This window comes from Kogia breviceps, chromosome 1 (genome assembly GCF_026419965.1).
Source record: "Kogia breviceps isolate mKogBre1 chromosome 1, mKogBre1 haplotype 1, whole genome shotgun sequence".
Classification (NCBI taxonomy): Eukaryota; Metazoa; Chordata; class Mammalia; order Artiodactyla; family Physeteridae; genus Kogia; species Kogia breviceps.
In genome coordinates, this window is record NC_081310.1 from 28,907,268 (window position 1) to 28,924,514 (window position 17,247).

At 36.9% G+C, this 17,247-nt stretch overlaps 1 protein-coding gene across 2 annotated transcripts in view; it reads left to right on the top strand.

Annotated features, from left to right (window-relative positions):
* The window catches only part of PLA2G4A (phospholipase A2 group IVA), a 214,896-nt gene that overhangs the window by 63,785 nt on the left and 133,864 nt on the right, over positions 1–17,247 (top strand). For both annotated transcript variants that reach the window (XM_067029703.1, XM_059076585.2), the window contains exon 2: positions 15,072–15,174. In XM_067029703.1, the coding sequence (XP_066885804.1) occupies positions 15,142–15,174 (33 nt within the window). In that variant the 5' untranslated portion in view covers positions 15,072–15,141. The remainder of the gene's footprint in view (positions 1–15,071; positions 15,175–17,247) is intronic.

Below are 17,247 nucleotides of genomic sequence, written 5' to 3' on the forward strand. Positions count from 1 at the left end.
TGTCAGTGAAACCCAGCATAAAAGTGGAGACATGGAGGGAAAAGGAATTTGGAGTTATGGGAGACTGTAACAAAGCTAGCCAATCAGATTTTCCAGTAGAAGGTAAAGGTTGATGATTCAGAAAAGAAATGCATGGCTGTCAGAGGGAAGTACTTGAAGAAGATAGAGGGATTTTGCGTCTAGAGAGCCACGTGTGGGGCTAGATCCACAACACAAGGAGGAACTCTTGCCTCCTTCGTGACAGGGAGAAGGAGAACCCAAGTGCCTGGGCAGAGGAGTTTGCAGATTTGCTGGTGGGAAGATGGGAACTTCCCCTTGGTGCCTTCTGTTTTCTCAGTGAAGGGAGATGAGGTCACAGCAAATAGTGAGGGTGAGGTGAGGCAAGAGACTTGGGGGGAAGAGGAAAGTCTTTCTAGCGTGGGACTTCAAGGGCACCAGAAAAACTTAGAAAGGCGTTGTGTAGTGGTGAGAGCCTCTTTGAGTTCTGAGAACGTAAACCTAAGATTAAAAACCAGTCTGCCAGGTTAGGTCTTTTTTCTCCAGCTATGTTTAAATGCTAGGAGCAAACCCAGAGAAGGCAGAATGGCTGAGTTTTGCTAGAGCAAACAAAACAAAACACCTAAAACAAAAATGCGTAGAAATTCATGAACTTGTAGAATACAGATCTTTTTATCTAGGGTAATTATTAACTAGTAAGGAACAGTCACAAATTGGCTTGATTTCCAGCATTTAGTCGGCAGGGATTCAGTCTTTGTTCCTTTCAAACTCTTGGTTTCCTTGCCTAGCCAACTGCTAGGCCCAGTTCTACACTTCAGTGAATCTCAATGCCTTTACCTGTTCTAGGAGCCATCATGCTAGGGTCCGTTTCCTTCCTAGTTGCTAGAATTGTTTTCAGTTCTGAATGTTTAACCGTGGCCTTGCCTGCCTTTCTTGGATATCTAGCTAAGTTCCTGTGTAGAGTTTATATCTGACCTCTCAACTTTGCCTACTTTACTCCTGCACTAAGGCCACCTTGGTGCTCCCTGAAAGACATTGCTTTGTAGACTTGGAACCATTACAACTCTGCAACGTAAAGAGGGCTGAAACAGTAGTAATAATCAACCATCGAAAAACAGGTCTTTCTTTTACAGCTCTGTTAGCAGAATGTTCTTTCTTCAACATGACAAAAATCCTTCATTTTGCAACTAAAAGTCATTTCCTTCTTTTTTTTTTTATTCTTTAGAGTTTTATAGAACAGCTGGTTATCCTAATTACCATAATCAAACTGATACTTTTTTAAGAACTAAAACAATTTCATTGAAATACTGACTCATATTTCCTTGAAGTTTAAAAAAATCTTGTTTTAATAAATTTTTAATTCATTAGTCATTTTTCATAAATCCTTCTATTGAAGTGCTTTAGTTTTACACTGTTGATGGCCAGGTGCTTCCATGAATGGAAGCAGTGAGTCTGTGTGGGTCAGGCTGGGCAGGGAGGTGGGGAGGACAGATGCACTTGAGTTTGCTTCTGGCTCAGATGTTTCCCAGATGCACTGCTTGGCATTCAGGAGATGCCTCTTTGCCCTCCTTCCCTCCCTACCTCAATAAGACATGTCTATCATGTGTTGGAAAGTCATCCTACACTTTATTCCTGGTTCTGCCCATATTTCCTTAGACTGTGGTATAGATATAGTTATCGAACTTCTTCCTGTCCAAAATGAAGGGGAGAGTGTAACATTGCTTTTGTTAATTTCATATTTTTACAAAACCCATTGAGGCATTATATCTCATCAGCAGAAGCTCAACTGAAACATTCTTACAGATTTTATTAATATCCTTGGTACTGTTCTCCATTGTTGATCAAAGGTTGAGGAAATGTATATTTCACAATTTGGAGCAAATGGGTATTTCTAGTTCATTTCAACCTGTGTTTATTATATGTAACACCTAAATATTCAGGTTGGACTTACATGTTTATTATGGTGCTAGCAGAGTACAAAAATAACTTAGTTTTCTATTGCTTTACCCTTTATAGTGCTGAAAGTTCTTCTGTCTTAAAAAACTTTACATTGAACTTTAGACTTGCATAGATGTATTCCACAGAATTAGAGAGAGAAAACCCTTCAATGCATACATTGAGAACATTTAAGAGGTCTACTACACTGCATAGATTCCCTGTATTTCAATATAATTGGTTTCCTTTGTAATCCAGAGTTTTTATTTTAAGAACTTTATAGTGTCAGACTATATCATGGGGCCTGTAGGCTTCACCAGACTGCCAAAGGGATCCAAGGCATAAAACATATTAAGAACAACTGAGAATTTCCCCTCAAATGCATACTTTCTATGTACAGAGTTCTTAATCCTGCAAAAGATTGAATTTCCTGTTTATTTCAAAAGTGAATTGCCATTCACAGTGTCTAGAAGCACGTTTCTAAAACTTCTTACAACCTGAAAAAAGAATGATGAACTTGAATTCCTATTGTACGTTACACAATCCAGAATTTGTAGAATGCTCATGTCATCGTTAGTGGTTTAACTTCCCAGTAACCCATGAGATGGGTGAGTGTACAGAGCCTCTGATCTTCCACAACTCCTGCTATTTTTTTCTGTCCTTTTTTTCCACTTCAAGATCATAGTCAACATCCATGTTTTAATTACAAGATCAACCTCATGGGCTGCTTGAAATAGTTATCGTGTTAGCTGAGAAGTAAAACAACTTCAAAATGTTATAACTCATCCAGTAATAAAATGGCTCTCATGAAACATTTAAGCCAGCATGACGGTCTTCCTGGGGGTTTTCCCTGGACTGTTTTCTTTTGAAAAAGATATGACTTTCCCTGCTGTGGCAATCTTGGGTCCGTCATAAAAAGAGGCAGCAATTAAGGAGGGAGTGGAACCCTCAACAAAACAGAAATACTCCCTAGGGGAGCTTATTTGCAAACCATCTGGTCTGGAGAGAGAAAGTTGTAGAAGTAAATGCACTTTTCAAAGCCCATTCCTTTTCCTGGCATTTTGTGCCACATTGTTAAGTATATGTCAAAAGTGTTAACACTGATACCTCTCCATTATCAGTTTATTTTAAGTAGAAGGTAAAACATTTTCCATTTTCTGAAAATGAACATAGTAAACACTTGTCAATGTGGTATTATTCCGTGGTGGTCTGTGTGGGAAGAGGAATTTTTAAAAACAATCCATGTTGCATTTGTAAGTCAACATCTTATAACTATGATTCATATCTAGAAAAATCTAAAAGATGAAAATGGCTCTTTTTAAGCTTTATTTGACCAATCACAGAGAGAAATTCAGTTGTTCATTTCCTTCAGATTCATATCTTGAGCCTACTTTACACCACCAGACAATAACTTGTCCGTTTAAAATATTGGTCAAACTAAATTGTATACAAATGCTCTTTTAATTTTGGCTAAATTCCCTTTTTAGCCTGAGTATGCTGGCTGGGGATGGCGGTGGGGAGAGGAGAGGGTATAAAGAAAGGGCACCTGGTTGAGAGTGGCAAGAGGAGTTCAGCTGTTTCCCTAACTGGGTGAATTCTCTAGGTTTGTTTATATCTTTAGACCTCAGCTTACAAATTTGCACAAGGTCTGTCTGGGTGGTGATTATGACTGTTCCTTCCAATTCCAAAATTTTTTGACCTTAAAATACAGCCAGAGTGGCTGCTTGGTTTTGGCCACTGAAGAGGTGAAATGATGGAAAATAACAGCAAACTGGAAGGTCAGAGAAAGAAAACCAGAAAACTGGCTCTGGAGTGAGGAGACATTCTTGCTTTGTCTGTAATGCAGCATGTGAAACTGGGCCAGCCAGTTTTCTGGCCCTTAAAATAGTCAGGCTTATCTGGATTTGTACTTCCCAATTGTGAAGTGGTAAAATAAATTACATTATGCATTGTGTTTCATTTATGTACTCTGTGTGTGTGTGTGAGCGCGCTTTCAAAATAACCAGATGAGGATGAGGGAGGCTGGTCCATCTAAATAATGCTGTGCTCTCTCTTCTTCTTTATCTCCTAACAATCCTAGTTTAGGTGCCTGTTGTATGATATCTGGACTACTCTGGTTGGTTGCCCCTCCCTCCTCAAATGCCACCTTTCTCCATTAACAACTGTATGCATCTTCGTTTAACTGTTATATTTATATTATTGAACTGTGTTATAGACTGAATTTTGCCCCTCCCCATTCATATATTAAAGTCCTAACCCCCCAGTCCCTGAGAATGTGACTGTATTTGGAGATCAGGCCTTTAAAGAGGTGACTGAGTTAAAATGAGGCCCTTAGGATGGGCCCTCATCCAGTTGACTGGTGTGATTATAACAAGAGGAAATTTGGACACTCTAAGAGACACTAGGGGAGCATGGGCACAGAGGAAAGACCATGTGAGGATTCAGGGAGAAGATAGCATCTTCAAGCCGAGAAGAAAGGCCTCAGAAGAAACCAAACCTGCTGGACACTTTGATCTTAGCCTTCTGGCCTCTAGAACTGTCAGAAAATGTTTCTGTTGTTTAAGCCATGTAGGTTGTGGTGTTTAGTAGCCCTGGCAAACTAATACAAAGTGTCACTTCCACCCTGTCCCCTCTCTCTTCCTGTCCTTTAGAGGCTTTTGTAGAATGGCAGAATGATGTAGAAAGAAAATCTGGTATGAGTCAGAGGGTCAAGATTCTAGGGCCAACTCAACGTTTGTCACCCAGATGACCTGGGGAACACTGCTTAGTCTTTCTGGGAGACAGTATTCTCTTGTAAAGTGTGAATAAGGGGGACCATCTGCCTCAGTTTGAGTTCTCAGTGATTTTTAGACAAATCACTCATGCTTTATCTCTAAAATGGAAATAATAATCCCTCTCTTATTATGAAGACAAAACAAGATGGTGTATATAAGTCACTTAGCACAATAACACTGTCATCTGGGAAATGCATAATGTGAACTTTTGAAATTAAGCATTCAGATTAGTAATTGCTGAGATATCTTCCAGCTTGTCATTCCAGGTTCTATAATTACACTCTACTTCCCCTTGATTAGTTCTCAACCCAGAACCTCATCTATGGTCTAATCAGTTTTCCCCAGTAATCCATATAAATTCCAAGTTTGTTCATTCATCCTTTAGTACATAGTAATTGGGTGATCACCCTGGGCCCAGCAAAAATACAGGGAGAAGGAGACAGAACTTCCCTCCTGCTGTTCACAGCTAGAGGAGACATACCCTCTAAATAATGGTGGTAGAGTACATAACACTGTGGTAGGAGATATCAAGGAGAAATACAAGGGTCCTAACCATGTAGATAAAGAGATGGTTTACTTCAGAGAGTGAGTTTATACAGAATCCTGAAGGACAGGAAGAGACTATCCTGCACAGAAGGTGTGTGGGGGGAGGGAGTTCCCTGGTGGTCCAGTGGTTAGGACTCTGCGCTTTCACTGCCAAGACCTGAGTTTGATTCCTTGTCCAGGAACTAAAATCCCACAGGTCGCACACAGCAAGGCCAAAAACAAACTGGTATGTGGGAGAGAGGTAAGGAGGGTTTTGGGTGGCTGGGTGGCACTGGTGAGAGCCTGAGATGGGATGGGGCATCTCCACTGTGGCTGCAGCTTGCTGCTCATGGCCTTCTCCTAGAGCACATGTTTCTACCCCCATTTCTAGACATCTAGGCCCTTTTGTCGTTTCAAATATCAGCTCAGGTATTTGCCTTTTCTAGCAAGCCTTGTTTATTTTAAACCAGTTCAATCTTTCTCTGCTCTGAAACTCCAGTAGATATTCCATATATATTTGTCAGGTTAAATAATGAACTTTCAATAATACAAGTTTGAGAGATGAAGAAGCAGTGTCAGTGGCCTAGGAATAAAAGCAGAGTGGAAAAATTCAATTCAAAAGGAATAGTGTGGATGGACATCAGTGAGGGACCAGGCATCTCACTGTGGGACCTGAGAGGCATGTACCATACTCTTGGGTTCCTGGCTTGAGAAATAGACCCAGTTCATTAATCTGTGCCTTTGTATCTGGTGGCATGCTTGTCTATTTCCTTGGGAACAGGGCAGTTCTCTTAACAGGTTTTCTGTATTAAGGTTAGGGTACAGCCTGAGAGACAGGTCTAATATAAAGCAGCTCATGTACTTAATTCTTGTTGTTTCTTCATTCCTCTGTGCCTATGGATGATATCAAACTCTTTGCTTAGCCTAGGTTTAAAAAAAGCAACAGCAAAATAATTTAAGACTTTAAAACTTTATTAATGCCTTAGTAACTTTAGTAATGCCTTGGTATATGTGAATGATGATGATGGAAACAATAATGCACTTCATGCCTTCATGCTTTTAGAACATCCTTCTATATCCAGAATAATGGAGAAAGCTTTGAATTTTGAAGCAGATAAATCAGAGCCATATATATATATATATATATATATATATATATATCATATATATATATACACACACATATGTGTATATATATATATAATTTAATGGATCAGAAACAGCAGGACTTTTTAATCTCTATTAAAACTTATTGTTGAGTATGATAAAGTACACAGTCTTTATAAAATGTGCTCAACAAATTTACCTACTTGAATTTCTTAGAAAACTCCATAGAACCAAACAAGTCTCAGGAATTTGGGGGAAAGCATCAGTTTCCTAAAAAACAATAACAAATGATAATTTTGTATATTTATGACCCACTAGGTACTATGCTTAATAATTGACATAGTTTTTCTCATTTCATCCTCCCACTGCCTCTGTGAGGTGTGGGGACCATTTCCCCTATTTTATAGATAAAGAAACAATCGTAATTGTTTTGGGGCTCCATGAAGAGAGATACATGCTCCATATAAGACAGCAAACTTAACTGGTCAATGTTGTGTGTGTTCTGATGCTCCATCCATTATCTGTTCCCCATCTATCTCCCTCTCTTCAGGCCTTCCTATTCCCTAAGACACAACAATATTGAAATTAGGCCAATTAATAATGCTGTAATGGTCTTTAATTGTTCAGGTGAAAGGAAAAGTCATGTGTCTCTCATTTTAAATCAAAAACTAGAAATAAGTTTAAACTTAGTGAGGAAGGCATGTTGAAAGTTGAGATCAGTCAAAAGCTAGGCCTCTTGTACCAAACAGTTAGCCAAGTTGTAAATGCAAAGGAAAAGTTCTTGAGGAAATTAAAATGCTGCTCTAGTGAACACATGAATGATAAGAAAGTGAAACAACCTTATTGCTGATACGAAGAAAGTTTTAGTGGAATGGATAGAAGATCCAACCAGCCACATTTCCTTCAGCCAAACCCTAATCCTGAGCAAGGCTCTAACTCTCTTCAACTCTATGAAGACTGAGAGAAGTAAGGAAGCTGCAGAAGAAAAGTTTGAATCTAGCAGAGGTTGTTTCATGAGGTTTCAGGAAAGAAGCCATCTCTAAACGTCAAAATGCAAGATGAAGCAGCAAATGCTGATGTAGAAGCTGCATCAAGTTATCCAGAGGATCTAGCTGAGATCATTAATGAGGGTGGCTACACCAAACAACTGATTTTCAATGGAGATGAAACAACATTCTAATGGAGGAAGATGCCATCTAGGATTTTCATAGCTAGAGAGGAGAAGTCAATGCCTGGCTTCAAAGTTTCAAAGGATAGGCTGATTTTATTGTTAGGGGCTAATGCATCTTGCAACTTTAAGTTGAAGCTAGTGCTCATTTACCATTCTGAAAATCTCAGGGCCCTTAAGAATTATGCTGAATCTACTCTGCCTGTACTCTATAAATGGAAACACAAAGCCTAGGTGACAGCATATCTGTTTAGAACATGATTTACTTAATATTTTAAGCCTATTGTTGAGACCTACTTCTCAAAAAAAGGATGGCTTTCAAAATATTACTACTGCTCACTGACAATGCACCTGGTCACCCAAGAGCTCTGACAGAGATGTACAATGCAATTAATGTTGTTTTTATGCCTGTTGACACAACATCAATTCATTTGACTTTCAAGTCTTATTCTTTAAGAAGTATACATTTTTGTAAAGCTATAGCTGCCATAGATAGTGATTCCTCTGATGGATCTGAGCAAAGGCAATGGAAAACTTTCTGGAAAAGATTCATCATTCTAGATTCCATGAAGAACATTTGTGATTCATGGGAAGAGGTCACAATATCAACATTAAAGGAAGTTTATAAGAAGTTGATTCTAACCTTCATGGATGACTTTGAGGAGTTCAAGATTTCAGTGGAGGAAGTAACTGCAGATGTGGTGGAAATAGCAGGAGAACTAGAATTAGAAGTGGAGCCTGAAGTTGTGACTGAATTTTGGCAGTCTCATGATAAAACTTGAAAGGATTAGGAGTTGCTTCTCATGGATGAGCAAAGAAAGTGGTTTCTTGAGATCAAATCTACTCCTGGTGAAGATGCTGTGAACATTGTTGAAATGACAGTAAAAAGTTTAAAACATTACATAAACTCAGTTGATAAAGCAGTAGCAGGGTTTGAGAGGTTTGACTCAAATTTTGTTTTGTTTTAATATTTATGTATTTAATTTTTTGGAGGGGGCTGTGTCGGGTCTTAGTTGTGGAATGCAGGCTCAGTAGTTGCAGCATGCAGGCTCTGTAGTTGTGGTGCATGGGCTTTCTAGTTGTGACCTGCATGCTTAGTAGTTGCAGTGCGTGGGCTTGGTGGCCCTGCGGCATGTGGGATCTTAGTTCCCCAACCAGGGATCGAACCCACGTCCCCTTCACTGGAAGGCTGATTCTTAACCACTGGACCACCAGGGAAGTCCCTTGACTCCAATTTTGAAAGAAGTTCTACTGTGGGTAAAATGTTCTCAAACAGCATTGCATGCCACAGAGAAATTCTTCTTGTAAGGAAGAGTCAATTGATGCAGTAAACTTCATCATTGTCTCATTTTAAGAAATTGCTACACACATGAAAAAGAAATTGCCATAGTCACCCCAACCTTCAGAAACCACCATCCTGATCAGTCAGCAGCCATCAACGTCGAAGACCTCCAGCAGCAAACAATTATTATTCGCTAAAGGCTGAGATGATGGTTAGCCATAAAGTATTTTAAATTAAGGTTTGTACATTGTTCTTTTGGATACAGTGCTACTGCACACTCAGTAGACTACATTACAATATAAACATAACTTTTATATGCACTGGAAAACCAAAAAATTTTTGTGACTCGGTTTATTGAGATATTTGCTTTGTTGTGGTGGTCTGGAACCAAACCTGCAATATCTCTGTGGTATACTTGTGATAACCTCTTATTTTCCTGTTGTCCTGTAACTCTAGGCAGGGAAAGAGAATGACAAAACACTCTAGTCTGTGTTTTTGTTTTGTTTTGTTTTGTTTGTTTGTTTTTCACCTTTCCCAGAGAAGTCCATCTTGCCCTGACAATGTGACTAACAGGGTTTTGGACAGACCACACAATATGAAGCATTCACTGAAAGTCAACAGTTGCATTGCACAGGCAAGTGTGTGTTGAAAAGTGTATCTGCATTTCCCTTTCATTAGTGTTCAGGAAGTTTCTAATTACAGGGCAGCCAAGGGAAAAAAAAGAAAGAAAGAAAAAAAAGAAACTATGAGCTTCATCTCTTGCTTCAGACTTAAAAGACTGTATACTCACCAAGACTGGTTATTCAGCTTAGTTATAAAAAACAAAAAAACCCAAAACTGCTGTTTTATGAGTATTCATTCATGATATCATTCATGATACATCATTCATGATAGTGGTTATGCAAATTAGTTGCAATAATGTTTCCAGGCTAAGCTAGTTGTTTGGGGGAAGATATTTTCACAGTATTTAATGTGGCTAGGTGGATAGAAATGCCTTAATTTCACAGAAACCTAAAATATCTACTGTTACTATTAACAGTTCAGGGGGAAAAAGGATGAATGGGTGCCTATTTGTAACTGGAACTGAAAATGTCATCACTGTCTGGCGATAATGACCAATGATTTTATTCTGAAGAAAGTGAACCTTACCCAATAATTTCCCCATATGATTCCTTTGTTACTTCTTTTGAACATAACTTTGGAATGAAAATTGTACATATAAATTACATCTATCCTCATGTATTGGACTTTTAAACTAATTTTTTATTTTGAAATAATTTAAGGTAAGAAATTGCAAAAATATGGAACTTCCCTGGAGGTCCAGTGGTTAAGACTTTGCCTTCCAATGTCGGGGGTGTGGGTTTGACTTCTGGTCAGTGAGCTGAGATCCCACATGCCTCACAGCCAAAAACCCAAAACCCAAAACAAGCAATATTGTAACAAATTTAATAAAAACTTTAAAAAAATGGTCCACATTAAAGAAAATTGCAAAAAAACCTTCCATATATTCTTTACCCAGATTTCCCAAATATTATATCTTGAATAGCCATAGTACATTATCAAAACCAGGAAACTGACATTGGTAGAATGATATTAACTAAACTACAAAACTTATTTGGATTTTATTAGTCTTTTGTATGTATTAGATTTTATTGAGCCTGACAACCTCTGCCTTTTGATTGGAGGATAAAATTCATTCACATTTAATATTATAGTCATCTGCAGTGGTTATGTTCCAAGACTCCTGGTGGATGCCTGAAATCTCAGGTATGCTGTATCCAACATATATTTTTTCTTATACATACCTATGATAAAGTTTAATTTATAAATTAGGCACAGTAAGAGTTTACCAACAATAACTAATAATAAAATAGAACAATTTTAGCAATATATGTAATGAAAGTTATATGAATTTGGTCTCTCTCAAAGTATTTTATGGTACAAATTTAATACCTTTTCCGTCTTAGCTAAGCACCTATCTGCACTGTGGCAGTAACTTTTGCAGTTTGAGGTGTGACAGCAAAACTAGCACGGATTTCTTTTTTCTCCTTCACAGTTTCACAGATAAAAGATTCCTTCTTACTGTAGATCTTAGCACACTCAGCATACATTTTTTTTTCTTTCCTTAAGTTGAGAACGTTCACCTTTTCATTTATAGGAAGCACTTTACAGTTTCTCTTTGGCATATCTGAATTGCCAGCATCACTACTCTTGTGCTTTGGGACCATTATTAATTGAAATAAGGGTTACTTGAATTCAAACACTGAGATACTGCAACAGTCAATTTTATAACCAGGATGGCTATTAAGTGGCTAATGGGTAGAATACTTTGGACAAAGGGATGATTCATATTCTGGGTGGGATGGAGCAAGATATTATGAGATGTCATCATGTTGCTCAGAACAGTGCAAAATTTTAAACTTATGAATTATTTATTTCTGGAATTTTCCACTTAATATTTTTGGACTTCAGTTGACCACAGGTAACTGAAACTTTGGAAAGGGAAACAGCAGATAAGAAGGGACTACTACATTATAGTTATGGTTGGATTTCCATCTGCCATTTTCCTTTCTGTTTTCTATAAGTCTCATTTCTTTTTTTGTTCCTCTGTTCCTTGTGTTAAGTTGGTATCTTCTAGCAGACAATTTTAGTTCCTTTGTTGATGTTTTAACTATATATATATATATATATATATATATATATATATATATATTTGTGTGTGTGTGTGGTACGCGGGCCTCTCACTGTTGTGGCCTCTCACATTGCGGAGCACAGGCTCTGGATGCGCAGGCTCAGTGGCCATGGCTCACAGGCCCAGCCGCTCCGCGGCATGTGGGATCTTCCCAGACCGGGGCACGAACCTGTGTCCCCTGCATTGGCAGGTGGATTCTCAACCACTGTGCCACCAGGGAAGCCCTAACTATATTTTTGAGTGATTTTCCTAGTGGTTATTCTAGGAATTATTTCTAGGTGCACCTTAATTTATTACAATCTACTTTATGCAAATATTAACTTAATTCCAGTAAAATATAGAAACTTTGCTCTAATATAGTTCCAATCCCTCCCCACTCCTTTGTTCTATTATTATCATATATATTAATTCTATATATGTTGTAAACCCAACAGTACAGTATTGTAATTTATTGCTTTACATATTCCATTTCTTTTAAAGAAGATTAAGAAGAAAAGAAAAAAATTGTATTTATAAAATATTTTATATTGATATATTTATTTACAATTTCTTTCTTCCTATGGATTCAATTACCATCTTGTGTTCTTTCCTTACTCCATTATAGCCCCAATTTCTTCCCCTTTTTTGTACTATTATTTTAATATATATTACATCTTTAAGTCCAACAACACAATTTTATTATTATTATTTTATGTAGTTGACTTCTAAATCAGTTAAGAGAAGAGAAAAAAATATGTATTTATACCATCATTTAAAATTTTCTATATACTTACCTTTATCAGTGCTCTCTATTTCTTTGTGTGGATTTGAGTTACTATCTGGTGTCACTTCCTTTCAACCTGAACTTTTCCCACTATTTCTTGTAATGCATATCTCCCAGCAAAAAAAATTATCTCAGTCTGTATTGATGTGGGAATGTCTTTCTTTCTCTTCTTTTCTTGAAGGATAATTTTATTGGATATAGTATCCTTGGTTGACAGTTTTATTCTTTCAGCATTTTGAATATGTCATCCAATTGCCTTCAAGCTCCATTGATGAGAAGTCATCTATTAGTCTTATTTTGGTTACCTTGTACTTGATGAAGCTTTTTTCTTCTGTAACTTCCAAGATTTTATTTTATTTTTGTCTTGGATACTCAACAGATAAAATATGTCTAGGTTTGGATCTCTTTGTATTTTTCCCACTTGGAATTGGTTGAGCTTTTCAACATGTTTTTAATCAAATTCGGGAAATGTTCAGCCATTATTTCTTCAAATATTTTTTCTTTCCTTTTTTTCTTTCCCCTCTGAGATTCCACTTGCATATACATTAGTGTAGTTGATGTTGTCCCCAGTCTTTGAGGCTTTGTTCATTTTTCTTCATTATTTTAATTTTATTTTTCTGTTCTTCAGATTGAATACTCTCTGTTGAGGCACCTTTCAATTCACTGATTCTTCTACAAGCTCACATCTGTTTATCCTCTCTAGTAAATTTTTCAGTTATTTTTAAAATTAATTAATTATTATTATTTGGCTGTGTCGGGTCTTCGTTGCTGTGTGCGAGCTTTCTCTAGTTGTGGCAAGTGGGGGCTACTCTTCATTGTGGTGCGCAGGCTTCTCATTGTGGTGGCTTCTCTTGTTGCAGAGCACGGGCTCTAGGCACATGGGCTTCGATAGTTGTAGTACATGGGCTCAGTAGTTGTGGCTCACGGGCTTAGTTGCTCCGTGGCATGTGGGATCTTCCCCAACCAAGGCTTGAACCTGTGTCTCCTGCATTGTCAGGTGGATTCTTAACCACTGTGCCACCAGGGAAGTCCTCAATTATGTTTTAACTCCAGATTTTCCATTTGGTTATTTTTTCTAATGTCTGTATTTCTTTATTGCTATTTTCTATTTGATATATTATTGTATCATACTTTCCTTTAATTCATGCTTTCCTTTAGTTCTGTGAACGTATAACAGATGCTGTGAAATATTTCTTAAGTTCATAATCTGGGGTCCTTCAGAGATAGTTATTATTGACTGCTTTTTTTCCTGTGTGTCTCACGAGGTCACAATTTCCTGTTTTTCTTTTTTGTTTTTAGTGGTTGTTGTTGCTGAAAACTGGGTATTTTAGATTATTATATATTATAGCAACTCATGGATTCTGATCCTTTCTCTGGGATGATTACCGTTACTGTTTATTTGTTTGTTTTAGTGACTTTCCTCAGCTTGTTCTATGGAGTCTTCCCTTACAACGTTCAGACTCTGTGTCAACTCAGTTATTTTCCATTCTTGTTTTTGTTTTTAAGCTTAGTAAGGTAGGAAAAGAGATACCCCTGAATGGATTTAAAGAACAAAAGGATGTTGCTCTAGGATTAAGGTCCATGGGCGATGTTTTTAAATATCTATTTGTCTTGTAGTTTCTAACCTAATAGACCTGGGCAGTTAGCTGTTGTACACATGCTTCCTACTTTTGGCTTTAATATATAGAGAGCCTCTATCCAGGTCTTGATGCAGGATATGGTAGTGACAGTAGTTGTGGTGAATAGTTGGGTGGTAAACACAGGGGTTATGAATGGAGTTGCTAGAAATGAGAAGAGGAAATAAAGTTGCTGACACCAAACTTTGGGTGCCAGTAACAAATTTCCTCTAAACACTTTGAGTACTAGCCTTACACCTTCTGGAATTTCACTTAAGTACAAGGTATAAATGGAACCAGTAACAGGCAGACCAAATGTATTCTGAACGTCATGGAAGGCTTCTCTGTCGAGCTGACATTTAAGCTGTGTCCTGGAGAATGGGTGAGCTATATCTTGGTGAACAGTTGCCTACAAGGCTCTACATGATCTGTCCATGACTATTATTTCCAAACTCATCATAAGCCATTTTCACTCTTGCTCACCATTCACTAGCCATTTGTCTTCTCCCAATTCCTCTAATTGCCCACCTGGAACACTATGTTCTAAATTCATTCCACCTCACCTTCTATAGTTAGCTCCTTTCCCGAGATCAGGTCTCAGGTTATTCTCTAGTTCCACTTTTTGCTTGTTTCCGTCATTTTGTACAGCACTGTTTCTAATTGTTTAATATTTCATTTAGCTGCTTTCAAGTTAACCTGGTACTTTAGAATGAACAAACATTTCTTTTAAAACATCAGTATTAAAATAGAAATTTAACATGAATATGTTTTTAAAATTCTTAACAAATAGCTAAAGTGAAAAATGTTCTTTTTTTATTGTGAATTTGTGTAATACTGATCCAGTTAAGAAAATAAACAGTGACATGTGGTTTTTAAATTATAAATAGTATAAAAACAATTTTAATTTTCTGTAATTTCAATATATTTCTCATGAAATACTTGGCAAATGCAAAAAAAAAAAAAATCCTGGGGTTTCCAAATAATTACTCACAGAATAAATTTCAACAAAGAAATATGGAAATTAAGAAGTACTATCAGAATATGTTTATCCTTTCCTAAATTGAGTATACCCATGCATATAAACAATTAAGGAGCTCAATCTAACTAGTCCCCTTGGGTAGAGGTACTTCCTAAGGTTCACACCCATTATCATCTAGATCTTGGGAATACATCCAAGAGAAGGCTTAACAATAAAGATTGTTTATTTTGTAGGTTTTAAAGAAGCTAGAGTGCCAGAGAAGACTTTTGAAGTGTGAAGAGATTTCCTGTAATTGAAATCAACATGTCATTTATAGATCCTTATCAGCACATTATAGTAAGTCATTTACTGTTTATATATTCTTCTGGGAGGGGGCAGACATACTTTTGTGCATGAGTATTGCTGATGTTGCTAGTAAAGTATAAAACTCTATGAAAATCCTTGGATTTTTAATGAAAATCATATGAACTTAGTGTGGTTCAAATAAGGTAGAATCTGTAATAAAAGTAATTCATCTCCTCTTTTTATCACTGTAAGTTTACAGAAAAGAGGGACTTGGAGGGAAAAAATACCAAAATATATGTAACAGTATTGAACATTCATGGAACAGTAAAAAGTGTAGTTATCACTCAGCAATTATCAGCCTGCACACTTCACATGAATTGACAGAGAGAAGATAAAATAATTGTTGAGTTAAGGGCTATATTTTGGTATGCATTTTCAGAGTAATTAATTTTTTAAACTCTCCCTTAGTTAGATGTATGTAAGCAAACTCTTTTATAGGTGGTCAATTTTAAATAAAAAGTTGAATAATTCGAATTTTGGTATGTAATTTTCCAAACTCCGTTGGAAGTGTACACTCTTTCTTCTGATCAAAAAAGCAGAGGAGAAAAATTTCTTTGCTGAATTTAACACTTGAGATCCAGTTAGATTTATAAGGACTGGAAATAGTTTTTATGGATATTAAGGAATAATACAAAGCCTCATTTTTATTCAGAATGAAACACTCTTCTCTTACCCTACAGCCCTTTCGAGCTGCCATCCTCTTTCTTTCCCTGCTTGGATAGTAAGGATTAATGTACTATAATTTTTTGTAGTTCTTTCTTCCATTCACAACTTGAATCATTGAAAACTGGACTCAGGTTTTCCACTTTACGAAAAGGTCTCATCAAAGGCCTCTTTGGTGCTGAATCAAATAGATTCTTCAGGTCCCCTCCCCCACTCCCATCTCTGCTAGTCATCCTCCTCTTCTTAAAACTCCTTAAAAGGTTTTTTTTTTTGCAAGCTTCTCTTAATGTTTGACTCCTTTTTTAAACTAAGGCATAGCATATATAAAGTGCATAAATTTTAATTGTTCAGCTTGATGGAGTTTTACATATGTATTCCACCCATGAAACCATCATACAGATAAAAATACACACTATAAATACCCTGGAAGAGTTGTTCACGTCCCTTCCAGTCAATAAACTCCACAAAACTAACCAATATTTGTCTTCTATTACCAAAGATCAGGTTTCCTGTTCTTGACCCTCATGTAGATGCCTGCATTCAACATTTTGTCTGCGAGATTCATTCATGTTATTGTGAGTAGCAGAATTCCACACTTCTACATTGCCATGTAGTATACCACAAGCTATTTATCTAGTCTACTGATAACCCTCATGTCCTAATCGAATGGCAATGGTACCTTTGCTAAATATCAGGCAACCATATATGTGTGGCTTGGTTTCTTTTCTGTTCTATTGGTCTATTAGTCTTTGTTTGCCCCAGTACCAATCTATCTTGATGTCTATAGCTTTGAAATGTGTCTTTATATATGGTAGTGTAAATCCTCCAACTTTTTCTTCTTCAAGATTGTCTTGGCTTTTCTTAGGCCTCTGCATTTCTATATAGGTTTTGAAATCAATTTGTCAACATACACACACACACACACACACACACACACACACAAATGCTGGGATTTTTATTAATACTGAAATTATTCTGTAGATGGATTAGGGAAGAGATGACATGATAGTAATATTGAATCTTCCAATCCATTTACAATCATGAAACTAATGTTAAACTAATGTTTCACTAGAAACTAAAAAACTGACCTTGTATGTACATGGAAATACAAGTGTTTCTTATAGATCCAGTGAACTTACAGAAATCTTTATTAATTCTAATAGTTTGAAGTTTTTTTAAATTTTCAACTTACACATTCCTGTTATCAGTGAATAATTCCAGTTTTCCTTCTACCGTTATGGTGTTCTGTAGATGAATTTAAACATTGAAGGTAGGTGCAGATTAGTTTTTTCTTACCCTACCACCTCAAGAGAGATGGATAATTTCTATAACTCAGAGAATTCAATCAAAGTGTTCATTCTTAAACCTTAACATGAAATCTGGCACTCGAAACTGAGAAGG